The sequence below is a fragment of the Myotis davidii genome, unplaced genomic scaffold, assembly GCF_000327345.1.
Source record: "Myotis davidii unplaced genomic scaffold, ASM32734v1 scaffold43, whole genome shotgun sequence".
Classification (NCBI taxonomy): domain Eukaryota; kingdom Metazoa; phylum Chordata; class Mammalia; order Chiroptera; family Vespertilionidae; genus Myotis; species Myotis davidii.
This window is the reverse complement of record NW_006294590.1, coordinates 2,577,159-2,590,168: the sequence shown is the minus strand read 5'-3', so window position 1 is coordinate 2,590,168 and position 13,010 is coordinate 2,577,159. Positions and strand designations below refer to the sequence as shown.

Below are 13,010 nucleotides of genomic sequence, written 5' to 3'. Positions count from 1 at the left end.
GGCGGGAGCCGGGAGGCCCTGGGAGGGGTGCCGTGCGGACCAGCTTTTCCCGTGAGAGCGGCCATTTATTGACTCACTGGGGTGCGCCCGCCACTGCCGAGTGCTCCGCCGATTGCTTAACCCGGGGACGCCTTCGTGGGGGAGGCGATCGACTCGTCCCCGCGTGCAGTTGCCCAGCCCCGTTACTATTACTGCCCGGAGTACCCCGTCCGACCTCGGTGCTGAGGCCCCGGTGGGGGCGGCGGCCAGAAAGGCAGAGCTCGGTTTAAACAGCGCGCTCAACCCGAGGGCCCCGGAGTCCCCGGAGCCAGAGAACAGCCGGGGATAACGTGGAACTGGACCGCGCGGGTGAGACGCGGCTAAGGCTGCGGGCCTGCCCATCACCCATCGCGACATTGACTCGAGAAAGGCACCGATCAGGCAGAAAGCAAAACAAAACACTAACACTTAGTTTGCCTGAAAATAAATGATCACTCTGACTGTGTACTTTAAAATAGAGGGAATGAGAAAGACTGCTGTTTAAAAGCATGTGGTTTTGGTTTCATTTTATCCCTCATGATGGACGTGCAGCTGTTTTTGTTTTGGGTGGTTTTGTGGGGTTCTAATTTTTTTACAACTTTGGAAGTGCTTACCTGTCATTAGGAACTTTTGAAAAACAAACTATCTTAATTGATGTTATTGGAAGTTTGGTGAAGACCAGAGCCCTGGAGAGGAACCCCCCTGATTTGCTGTGCCTTCCTGCCCACTTCACAGCCCCTGCCCTGCAGAGGTTAGAGGAGATCCCCGTGTGGGGCGCTTTCGAGGGGCCTGCCTTAAAGCTGGCACTGAATGTGAGCCATTGTTATTATAACGCAGTATCACAGAGTCACTTTACATGTTAATACAAGGAGCAAAAACGTGTTGTTGAGTTAATCTGCTTCCTAATAGAAGTCCTTCTAGTGAATATTAACCTTTCCAGCAAACCTAAAGTTGCTGTACTGGAAGCTTTTATTCTTTAGATTTAAGGACAGAACAAAGCATTTGAGGATTTTTTTCTCAGCATTTAATGGGGATAGAAGGGTCGTGTTTAGCTATAGCTGCATCCCTTCTGTTTTTAATTTCCTTTTTTAAAATATATTTTTTTATTTCAGAAAGGAAGGGAGGAGAGTGTTAGAATCATTGATCGGCTGCCTCCTGCCTGCCCCCTAGTGGGCATGTGCCCTTGATTGGAATCAAACTCGGAACCCTGCAGTTCGCAGGCTGACACTCTATCCACTGAACCACACTAGCTAGGGCTGTTTTTAATTTTCTTAAACATGTATGTGTGCCTATGGTCATTTTCTCAGTCATATTTTATGTGACCCTTTGCCATTGCTTCACTTTTGTGTGGTTTGTGAAACTTAGGTTACACAGAGAAGAAATTAAAGACTAAGTTAGAATACTGAAGAATTACATAACTAAACCCCTTGGTGTTTTTTAGTATCAGGCCAGCTACATATGTGTGCATGTTGTAAAACTCACCCAGAAGCTGTTGCTGTTTCGCTGGAGGTGTTGATAGGGTGTCCTATCCCCTAACGGACAATGGGGGGAGGGGGTTCAGGACACATCCCTCTCTCTGCATTGGGGATTCACACTTAAATCCTTTGGAACTTTGTCTTTGCAGCTTCCTGATTGGGCGTTGTCTCCTGAAGTGCATACACCGTGGGCCCTGATTTCCACCCACATGCAAACCTGCTCTCTGTGGTTCAGCAAAGCGCAGTATTGTGCAGGGCACCCACAGTCGTATTGAGGCGTCTCCTTCTGTGTTTTAGGTTGCGACTTTTCGTTTCCTGGCAATAAGCTGGTCTCTGGAGATCACTGTAAAATTATTTGGGACGAGAAATCTGGTCAGGTGCTGCTGGAAGATACCAGGTAAGCTCTTTCTGAGCAGCTGTTCCTTTTCGTCTCATAGCTTCCGGAACCTGACTGGAAGCCGGTGACTGGAGAGGGAAGGAGGTTGGTGTTCTTTACCGTGGTGGTTGGCCAGGCCTCAGGGTCTCAGGAAGTGTGCTCCGTGGTGACTGACGGTGTCGGGGACAAAAGACTAGGAACTGGTTTCATTTGGAAGCCTGGCCCTCTTGTCCCTCTGGTCCCAGGGGCAGGTGGGGTTCCACGTCCCACCACAGTGACCATGCTGCCTCCACAGCCACCCGCCTGCGTCAGTCCTGGCTCTCCTGCATGGGCTGTGTGAGGTATTAGCTTCCTGTGGCTGCTGTAACAAATGACTATAAACTTAGTGGCTTAGAGCAGCACAAATCCATGATCTTGAAGTTCTGGAGGTCCGAGTTCCACTGCGGTCTCACTGGACTACAGTCAAGGTGTAGGCAGGGCTGGCTCCTGCCGGTTCCAGGGGAGAATCCCTTCCCTGCCTTTTCCAGCTCTCAGAGCCGCTGCGTTCCTTGGTGAGGTCTGGAGGGACCGGGGGTGCTCTGCACAGTCCGAGTGAGTGGGGGTGCAGATCTGGACCGGAGATGAGAGCAGGAAGGCCGATGGCCATGCTGTCACCTGAGAGAGGTGGGATGTCGCCCACCCGGGGGTAAGCAGCGGAGTGAAAGCAGGTGGTTTGCTTAGGGAGAGCTGAGCGTGCGGCATGAGGAGGCGCTGGCGGTTTTGTGGCTGTGCCGCCAGGTTTTCTAAGGGAAGTTTTCCTGGGACGTAGCACAGCCCTCGAGTGACGTGCTGTGTGTGGCTGTTTTCACACAGCAGTGGCAGAGCCGAGTAATGGGGATGGAGACTGCATGGCCGCACACCCCACACTGTCTGCTGTATGGCTTGTGGTGCGGCCTTCTCTCCTGTCAGGTCTGCACTCGGGAGTCCTCGGGGAAGCGCGTCCTGTCCGTCTGTCCCTGCCAACGGGCCCTCTCCCACCAGCAGTGTGTCCTGACCGCATGGAGTGACCCTGACTGCAGGGCCCCGCCTTCTCCAGTAGGCAGCCCCCTAATGAGCTGGCTTAGGTCGCGGCTGCTGGAGGGAGGGCCCGGTCTGTGGACAGAGCTAAGTGCACAGGCAGGTGGGAAACTGGAAATCAAAGCCCAGAGCTGCTGGCGCAAGTCCAGGCTCCCCCAGGAGGCAAGTGGAGGAAAAGAGGCCCTGAGCAGCAGGGACGCTAAACACTTGACCAGGCTGACGGGCTGCTGGTTGGGCCGCAGTAAGGGGACATTTTCCTCGAGGGAGTTGTAAGGTGGCACTTGCGTCTCTGCCTCCTCAAATGTTTACATCGTTCTTCTGAGTGTTGGACCATTTTCAACGTGCTAATTTTTTATTGAGGTATAATGGACACACAGGATGGTATTAGTTTCAGGCGTACATCTTAGCGATTCGGTGTTTATGTACATGATGAAATGTTCCGTGATGAGCCTGGCCACCAGCTGTCACCTCACAGCTGTCACAGTCGTGTTGCCTGGATTCCCTGTGCTGTACTCCCATCCCATGACTCATCTCCTTTGTAGGTGGAAGTTTGCACCTCTTAATCCCCTTCACCTATTTTAACTGGCCCTTCAGTCCTCCCCACTCTAGTAACTCTGTTCTGTTTTGTTTTTTAGATTCTACGTATAAGTGAGATCATGGTATTTGTCTTTCTCTGTCTGACTTACTTCACTCAGCACAGTACCATCTCAGCACAGGTCCATCCGTGTTGTTGCAAATGGCAATGTTTCGTTCTATTTTACAGCCAAGTCACATTCCATTGTATATACACACCACTGTTTCTTATCCCGTCATCTGTCGATGGGCACGTAGGGCACTTGTACATTGTGGCTGTTGTGAATGCTGCTGCAGTGAGCGTAGGCTTGCACGTATCCAAGGGGTAGGATGACCTGCTTCCTATGGTGGTAGAACAGGAGATGTTTAGCTTCCAGTGACGTTAGGCAGGATGAATTGCACCTTGTTGTCTCCGCAGCACCAATGGCACGGTGATTAACGCGCTGAAGGTTGTGAAGAAGCAGACTTGTCCTTTGCAGACGGGCGATGTCATCTACGTGGTGTACAGGAAGAATGAGCCAGAGCACAGTAAGAGGGAGCCCGCTGGGGGGACGCCTGCGGGCTGTGCGGTGGAGACGTCCTGCCGTAGCCGGGATGCTTCGCGGAGAGTCTGTTGAAGCAGACTTTTCCTGTAGGAACGTTCGTGTTAGCTCTTTACTGTTTATGGACGTTCTTGGTGAGGGTAGTGTCTGTTCAAGATTGGGAGAGTTGACCTCGCCATCTGAGCCCCCGGTTTTCTTCAAAACAGACCAGCGTGGTCATGACCGTGAACCTCCGTGGCAGCCACGGAGAAGGGAGTGGGGCTGGGTTAGGTGTAGAATAAAGGAAATCTGCGTTGGGGGAATAAGACCCAAGAGCAGGGGTGGAGCCCCGGGTGGAGATTTTGAAGACTGTACAGGAGAGAGCAGCGCTCCGACAGCTCCACTAGGCCTGTTCGGCTCGGAGCGTCTGTGTCTGTGGAGGAAGCATGATACTGGGCAAGGAGAGGCGAGGAATCTTTCAAAGGTTTCTCCCGAAACAGAGAAGGGCCGGCCCCTGGCCACACAGAAGGGACAGGAAGGCAGAGACTCTTGGCGTGGCCGGTGCCGTGCTTCCCGTTGTCGGCCTCCTGACTCCAGACTCGTTCTCCTGAGGCTCAAAGTTGGTTCGGATGTTTTGGGTCATTTGCTTTATAAACGCTGTAACTGGTGAACGTTGTTAGTGGCCGAATGGTCCGATAGTCAGCAGGACAAAGTGGCTGGAGGGAAGAGAAGAGAAAAATGAGCTTGGCTTGGTGCACGGCCGACACTGCTCTGACCGGGCTAATTCCTTCCAGACGTGGCGTACCGATACGAGGCGCTGAAGGAAATGCAAGGCGTGGCACGGGAATCCTCCGGTGAGTGCCATCACAGCAGGGGACTGGCGTGTGAGGAGCCGCTCCACCTGCTGGCCTGGACAGCAGCGGTGCTGCCAGCCCTGACGACGCCTGCTGCTGCTCTTGTGCTTACAGAAGCCAAAAAGGAAAACATGTTCCACGCGACCAAAGATACCTCAGGTGCAGGGCGAGGGGACCAGCCCCAGGGCCTGCCATCGTCGCCCACCACTCAGGCGTTCTTGGAGGAACCACAGCCATCGACATCCACGTCGGACCTCTTCCCTGCAACCTTTGCCTCTTCCATGGAGCCCCCCGCAGGGCAAGTGCCAGCCTCCAGCCCTGGTGAGACGGGGGTCTTGGTTCTGTTTACTCATCCTGGCTGATGTTGTTCTGAGACAGATACGGCCGCTGAGGAACTCTGAGGGGCAGCAGGTACCAGCTCTCGGCAGTAAGGTTTCTGGGCAAGAAATATTCTTGTTCCAGCCCCAGGAGAAATGCTGAGGTCAGAGACTCTGGTGCCGTAGTGCTTTGTGCAGTTCTATTGGGATACAGTTCACATACCATCAAATCACCTGGCAGCTGCTCGTCTGCATGGGTCTCTGGATTTGCCTCAGGACATTTCATGTACACAGGCCCCGCACTCTGTGGCCTTTGTTTCTGGTTCCTTTCGATGAGCATCATGTTTTCAAGACTCTCCTAGAGCAGCATATTTTACCAGTTTTACTTATTTTGGTCCTGACACATGAATTCCTTACCTCCCTGGTTTCTAGAGGAAATGCAGACTATCTAGCTGCAGTGTGATATGTTATTACAACATTGATTTCCTACATTGCACCACACTGTACTTATTAATATTTGTAGCTATTCTTCCGTGTTTTTCTTCCACATGATCTTTAGCTTTTCTGTAAGCAAATTGTTCAGATGGAATTGTGTAAACTTGGGGGAAATTTTCCTATTTGGGTACCTAAGCATATACTAGCAAAGTAACTGCAGTAAATACTTCCAAGGCTCCTGCTAAATGTGGGGTAGGTGCAAGCATTTGTGTTAATTCTCACCATGAGCATCATCACAGTCTTCCTTCTTGAGTGAGAACCCCGACTGAGCATGGAGGCCCGAGTGAGAATCAGAGCCAGGACCGGCCCGGGGGCTGCCCCTTTCCTTCCCTTGGTGCACGAGATGGTTGGTTCCCAAAACAATTCTAACTTTTTTCTTTCAGCTGCAATAGGCCCACTTCCCCCCAAAATAACAACACTTACCCATTTGAATATTACAGACTAGATAGGTATTGTAATATAAGACCGTAAACGAGGGCTTTACTAGATAAAGGTTATTGGAAAGATTTTTTACCTTTCTGTTAAATTCATTCAATTTATGACTCTACTTCTTGCTTTTGAAGACAGTACTTTCCCCAGGAGTCCGCTTTCTCCCTGTTTTCTTTGTCACCTTGGGAAACAGTTCTCACTCTCCACCCCTGCTTGCCTGGTCTTCCTCTTACACCCTCTTCTGCAAGGTCTCTCTCTACGTGAGCTTGTGTCGGCAGTGTGGGTTAAGTGGTGACTAGCGTGAGGATTGGCCCCGGGGAGACGAAACGTCCCAGGCTGATCCCCATCACAGATGTCTGCGTTTCTCCCTGCGGATGTGCTGTGTGCCCAGCTCCGCGAGCACAGTGACATTCCGAGGGGGTGGATCAGAATGTTTCCTACTTGTGTCTCCACAGCTGCCAGAGGTGCCAGCGTCTCCCCGAAAGGGTGTGGTGCACCTGTGACAAGTGAGGAGCCCTCCAGCATCCTGTCAGTTGTCCCCAGAGAAGGAGCATCCCTTCCTCCATCAGAACCGCAGGCTGCAGAGGGCCTGGAGCCCATTACGAAGAGAATGAGAGGAGGTCAGAGTCTCACGGTTTGTTTCTATAGAAATGATGTTGGACACAGCTGCTGCTGGACAGTTGGGCCTTCACTCTTACCCATGTGTCCTGAACATCTTCTTTACGTCATGAACTGTTCGTCTAAAGCAAAACTTGAGTGTACTGCAATGTGAGACGTAAGGGCCTGTTAAAAATGCCCTTCAAACGCTGGCAAGGACTGTTCTGTCTGCAGGTTAACACTCGTAAAACAAGAGCACGCCTGTTTCCTCCTTGCTGTGACGGCCACAGTGTGTCCCTTTCTTTTGCAGATGGGGAGCCCAACCTGAAACTGCATTTGCTGGTCGCTGGCCAGGGTAGGGACACCCACAGCACCCTTGAGGAGGTCAGAGCTGCGGCCGAGAAGCCTGACAAGATGGAGGAGACACTCACGTGCATCATCTGCCAGGATCTGCTGCATGACTGCGTGAGGTGGGCGCACGTGGGGGCTGGGCCGAGGAGGAAGCAAGCCCTGGGTCGCATTTGGGGTCAGGTCCACGGCAACAAGCTGAAAACCTGGCCCCAGTGGCCAAGGCTCCAGACTAATGTGGCGGTGGCCTTGGCTGACACGGTCATGTCTACCTAAGTGGTTGTCCACCTCAGATGTAGACCAGGTGAACTGTACCTGCCTAAGGAAACGTATAGCTAACATAGAAGGAAGGTCCCAGGCGTGGCTTCTGAAGAACCCTCGCTCCTTGCTTTGCTTCAGGGAAGAGTTAACTTGTCCGAGTTTCTGCTTAAACGCAGACCTTTGTGCCTGGTGTCTCCAAGCCTCCAGTTCCTGAAGTCACAGTGTGTTCTCAGGACCCCCTTGGATCAGAACAGCCACATGGCCTCTCTTTTCTCTTCATTAACAAGGACTGAGTGAGAGTAGCTTAGGTTGAACACTGTTTTCACGGGGGGGCCGTTTCTCAGGTGGTATGTGGGAGTCGGGCGCAATCCCAGTCACTAACGGAAGTTGCAGATCTGCCAGCTGTGGGCAGCACGCAGCACAGGCTCCAGGCCCTGCTGAGGCGAGAGCCCCGGGGGCCGGGGGTGTGCTCGCTTTTCTGTTCTGTACTGACCCTCAGCCTGAGCAAGGCCACCTCCTCCTCTGGGGAAAGAGGCAGCGTGTGTGACCGGGCATCCCAGCTTCTGATGCTCCCGGCAGGCTGTGCCCTGGGGACAGGGCTGCTGTGGCGGGTGGGCAGGCGCTCCACCTGCAAGTGCTCTGCAGGGCGTCTGAAGACCTGTCCTCATGCTCAGCCTGCAGCCCTGCATGCACACCTTCTGTGCGGCCTGTTACTCGGGCTGGATGGAGCGCTCCACGCTGTGCCCCACATGTCGCTGCCCGGTCGAGCGGATCTGTAAAAACCACATCCTCAACAACCTGGTGGAGGCCTACCTTCTCCAGCATCCAGGCAAGTGGGCAGCCGCCAGCTCCCGGAGACCAGGGTGTGTCCCCAGGGCCCGCCTGCCAGCAGAGCTATGTCCTTTGAATTCCAGACAAGAGCCGCAGCGAGGAAGATGTGCGGAGCATGGCCACCAGGAACAAGATCACTCAGGACATGCTGCAGCCCAAAGTCAGGAGGTCTTTCTCGGACGAGGAGGGCAGTTCGGAGGACCTGCTGGACCTGTCAGATGTGGACAGCGAATCCTCGGATGTTAGGTGAGCCTGCACCTGGCAGGGAGTGGGGCGGGCTCTGCCCTGAGCGGTCATCTCCCTGCTGTTCTGGGCTCGCTTCCTGCCTGGGACTTTGGATAGTGACTTCCCGGCTTGAATGGCAGGGAGTGGAGGGCACTGAGAGCAGCTCCCGCTCCGTGACTGGGAGGGGCATCAGCTGCCCGCCTCCTTCAGCACCTTCCTTTTTCCCAAGTATACATGGAGCATTCTGTTTGGTTGTTGCTTGCCTGTACCTGTTTTCAGCTTATTGAGATGTGATGGACGTGCAGCACTCTGTATGTTTAAAGTGTACGGCATGGTTGAGCTGTGAGATGATGGCCACAGTGGCTCTACCCTTCCACTTGCTGGCTTCTCCTCACACATTGGCTCACCGGCCGTGACAGTTGGGTTGAACATGTTCCCTGTCCCACAGAAGCACACTTCTCCGTAGCTTGTCCAGGACCATGAAGTCTACAGCGTACATCCCAAGGTTTATCGTTTGTCAGGATGTTAATGCAGAATCGCCACTGTCTCTGGCCGAGAGGTTGCAGTTTTCGTTTTTGTTCTTTTAAAGAAAAGTGTATTGCTTTTAGAGAGAGAAGAGGGGAGAGGGAGAATCATGGATCAGCTGCTTCGTGCAAGCCCCCCACGGGATTGAGCCCACAGCCCAGGCCTGGCCCCGACTAGGAATTGAACCGGCGGCCTGTTGGTGCATCAGATGACACCCAGCCAGCTGAGCCACCTGGCCAGGGCAGGAGGATGCCATTCTTGGAGACTGTGTTTTATCTGCTGTAGGATGCTGAGGCTCCTGGCTCAGAAGGCCATGGTATGAATTTTTACATCAGGTCATGGTAGTTAAAAAGACAGCAATACCACCCAAATTTTTTTTCATTATTTTCACAAATAACAAGCAAAAAGAAAACCAAAAATTACTTTAGTGCAAACACCTTGTTTATCCATCTGGCTACTCATATCTGTGTCACGAACACTTTTTTAGCAAAGCAGGATGGGCTGCACTTAGAAGTGAAGAGGAGCACGTGGCTTGACCGTGCCCCCGACTGTGTGGTCTTGTGATGTTCTGATGCAGGAGCAGTGCTGCAGTGGTTCCTGCCCTTGTAGTTTCGTGCTCGTGTCCAGTCATTTCCCGGCGAGGAGCAGGTGGAAGGGGTGCAGTTAGGCTCGAGTCTGAGCGGGAGGGGCCTCGCTGGGCTCTGACATGGGTGTCCTCAAACGCCCCGCAGAGAGGTCTGGGGTGCTCCCGGTGGACGAGGTTGAGCCTCTTCTCAAGGCTTGTGTGTTTTCTAGTCGGGTCTGAGCCATTCTTCCCTCGCTGGTTCCTGCCATTGGTGCAGCCCAGGGAGGCGTTTTCAGGCTGAGATCAGGGGTCCCTGTGCGTCATTTGTGGGTGGTTCTCACTGCCCGCCGTGTAGAAGCTCAGCTGCCCTGCAGGAGGTCAGGTGGTGCAGGGCTCCTGCTGGCCACTGGGAAGGCTCCTGAGGACACAGTGCTCACCCACGGTGCCTTTGCTCTGATTTTCACGATGTGCAGACATTTCCTGGGTGGCCAGGGTGACAGTCCTGCGTACCCTCGGGGGCCTGAGAGTGCCTCTGAATGCGGTACCCAGCTCGCCCAGCATCGAACCTTGGAGAGCGCGTCCCATTCCCTGTGGGGACCGAGTGGCCGTGCCCCTGGGACATCTTGCAAAGCGAGGGGTGGGCAAACGATGCCTCAGGTCCCCAGGAGCAGCTGAGGGGCAGGGGCTCTGGAATCCGTACAGGAAAGGGAGCTGGGAGGTGGCAGAGAGCAGAGCCTTCTGATTGCTGCTGCTCTGGGGTGAGCAAGGACAGTGGGGTGCTCACCACGGAGCACTCACTGGGCCACAGCAGATGCTACAGGGCTGAGCCTGAAGTGGTGATGAGGTCCACGAACAGAGAGGGCACTGCCAGGCCCGGGGATCTGGCCTTTTCCATCACCACCTCCCCCACCCCTGAGCGCGGCTGTCCCCTAGCCCAAGTTCAGGACTGTGTGTTCCCCTTGCAGTCAGCCGTGCATCGTGTGCAGACAGTGCCCTGAGTACCGAAGGCAGATGGGGCCGCCCCTGCTCTGCTCAGGGCCAGGCAGCGAGCAGGGGCCACCACAGGCCTCTGGTGACACACCATCGACCTCTGCCAGCGTCACAACAGGTGAGACAGCCATGCCCTCTGTGCTGTGGCTTTGCTACGACCACTTGGGATGCGGCTGCATTTCTGCTCTCCTGTCCTCTGCCTCTGGTGGTCCCACCCCTCTCATACCAGTAGCTTGCTGCTTCTCATACCTGTTTTGGGCCTCTGCTCCTGGACACTCCTGGGAATTCAGTCCTAATTCACACACTCACCCCCCACAGCCACTGCTCGACAGCTGGTGTTCCCAGTGTTGCTTACCAAAGCCAAATGGGCATCACACATGGGCCCTTCCAGTGAGAGACTGGCCTCTTCCCAGCACTGGGCCGCGGTGTTCCCAGAGCCACCCTGAGCCCTGTCTGCCCACTGCCTGGTTCCAGTGGAGGGCCCAGGGCATCCAGAAAGGGATCGTGGGCACAAGTAATCTGTGGGTTATGACCCCAAACAGGGCCAGGGATTGAACCTGCAACCCAGATGCATGCCCCTGATCAGGAATTGAACCGGCAACCCTTTGGAGTGTAGACACTCCAACAACTGAACAACACTGGCCAGGGCCAGAGCCACATTCTCTCTTTTTTTAAAAAAAATATATTGATTTTTTTACAAAGAGAAAGGGAGAGGGATAGAGAGTTAGAAACATCGATGAGAAACATGGATCTGCTGCCTCCTGCACACCCCTACTGGGGTTGCGCCCACAACCAAAGTACATGCCCTTGACCGGAATCAAACCTGGGACCCTTCAGTCCGTAGACCAGCACTCTATCCACTGAGCCAAACCGGTTAGGGCCAGAGCCACATTCTTAACCAGCTGCCACAATGCCATGCCGTGGCTCTCAGTGACTTCCCGTGGGGTAGGCCACGTGCACAGGGATGGACAGTGCAGTGCTCGGTTACCTGCTGACTGCCACTCACCAGGTGACAAAATGAAGGTGGAAGTCCCCATCGGGACAGGGCCTGGAGCAAGTGTGCATGCTCAGAGCCCGTGGCGCTGCATGGCCAGCTGGGGCACGTGCACACAGTGTCTGGTGCAGGTCAGCCATTTTGCTGCCAGGCCTGTTGTTCGTTTATTTGGAGGATGCTGAGATTAACTATAAAACTCACTTTATTGTTTTATGGTGTGTGCTCTGTAGGTTGACCTTTCTTTGTAGGAAATGGCAGAAAACCTTCATGATCTTTGAAATCTTGGAATAGCCACTGAACCAAATCATAACTTGGGTTGTTTTCAGTCTATTTAGACTCCTTCGTTTCAGTGGTAGACTATCAGTTGCTGTTGAGAATAGGTCTGACTTCTCCCTGGGTGTTCGTGTAGGTCTGTCCTCTTGTGCACTTTGTAGGCACCCCTCTACATGTTTTCTGATCACCTCCCTCTGCCTGTGTCCCAATGCCCTGGCTTGAACATCCTGTCTGTTCTGCAGCCCAGGATTACGTGTGCACCCTGCAAGGAAGCCACGCCATATGCACCTGCTGCTTCCAGCCCATGCCCGACCGGAGGGCAGAGCGTGAGCAGGACCCCCGCATCGCCCCCCAGCAGTGTGAGTACGGGGTGTGTGCGTGTTTGTCTGAGTGACCTCCCACCGCAAAGCCTTGCCTGTGTGTCCTTCAGGCTCAGGATTCCAAGCATGTTTGACATCTGTGTGTGGTGGGAAGTGAGCACGCAGTTCTGTGTTCCATTGCAAAGTCCTATCCCTGTGCGGCCTTTTCCACACTGGTGAGGCCGTTCCCACCACACACCGCGTTTCCGTGTTCGGTTCTCTTTCTGGAGTCTGCATCAGACCTCTGTCCCCCCATCAGGGCCACAGTCATTCTGTCAGCGTCACTTATATCTGGTAGATAAATACGATGCTTTGATGTAGAGTTTGGGGGTTGCTGTGACATCGAGTTTGTTGTTTGCTTGATGGCCCTTTGCCTTGGTTCCTCACTGAGGTGTCCTGCCTGGTGACTGTGCTGTTCCCACAGGTGCCGTCTGCCTGCAGCCTTTCTGTCACCTGTACTGGGGCTGCGCCCGGACCGGCTGCCTCGGCTGCCTGGCCCCCTTCTGTGGTAACGCTGCTCTCAGCTGGTCGCTTCAGCCCCGCATGTTCTCTGGGTGCATGTGAGGGCGGGACAGGGTGGCCTGGCCTGTTGTGTGCCAGAGGAGGAGAAAGCCACTGTAGGTAACCACAAATTAATTACCTTTTCCTGAACGCTGCCTGGGTTTGCCATTAAAAAGTATTAGCTTAGCATCAAGCAATAACAGGAGAATTCAGGGGATCCTGAGTTCAAAGCCAGGAAGCTTGTGTATGCACAAGGACCCCCACCCCTGAAGAGGCACAGCCTGGCTACAGCCTACAGACCTGTGACGGCAGCCCAGGCGCTGAGGGACTTGGAGAGCTGGCATGTCCGGAGGGAGGGAACGGAGGTCATTGCACGTGTTCTCGGCGTAAAGTTATGTTTTGTTGTGGAGCTTTTTGTTCTCTGTAG

At 53.9% G+C, this 13,010-nt stretch overlaps 1 protein-coding gene across 1 annotated transcript in view; it reads left to right on the top strand.

Annotated features, from left to right (window-relative positions):
• Positions 1-13,010, top strand: part of CHFR (checkpoint with forkhead and ring finger domains, E3 ubiquitin protein ligase) — a 33,779-nt gene that overhangs the window by 16,108 nt on the left and 4,661 nt on the right. The window contains exons 6-16 of the mRNA XM_006768763.2: positions 1,791-1,890; positions 3,917-4,026; positions 4,814-4,873; positions 4,988-5,194; positions 6,570-6,734; positions 7,022-7,181; positions 7,995-8,149; positions 8,235-8,397; positions 10,432-10,574; positions 11,966-12,082; positions 12,507-12,590. Coding sequence (XP_006768826.1) covers positions 1,791-1,890; positions 3,917-4,026; positions 4,814-4,873; positions 4,988-5,194; positions 6,570-6,734; positions 7,022-7,181; positions 7,995-8,149; positions 8,235-8,397; positions 10,432-10,574; positions 11,966-12,082; positions 12,507-12,590 — 1,464 coding nt within the window. The remainder of the gene's footprint in view (positions 1-1,790; positions 1,891-3,916; positions 4,027-4,813; positions 4,874-4,987; positions 5,195-6,569; positions 6,735-7,021; positions 7,182-7,994; positions 8,150-8,234; positions 8,398-10,431; positions 10,575-11,965; positions 12,083-12,506; positions 12,591-13,010) is intronic.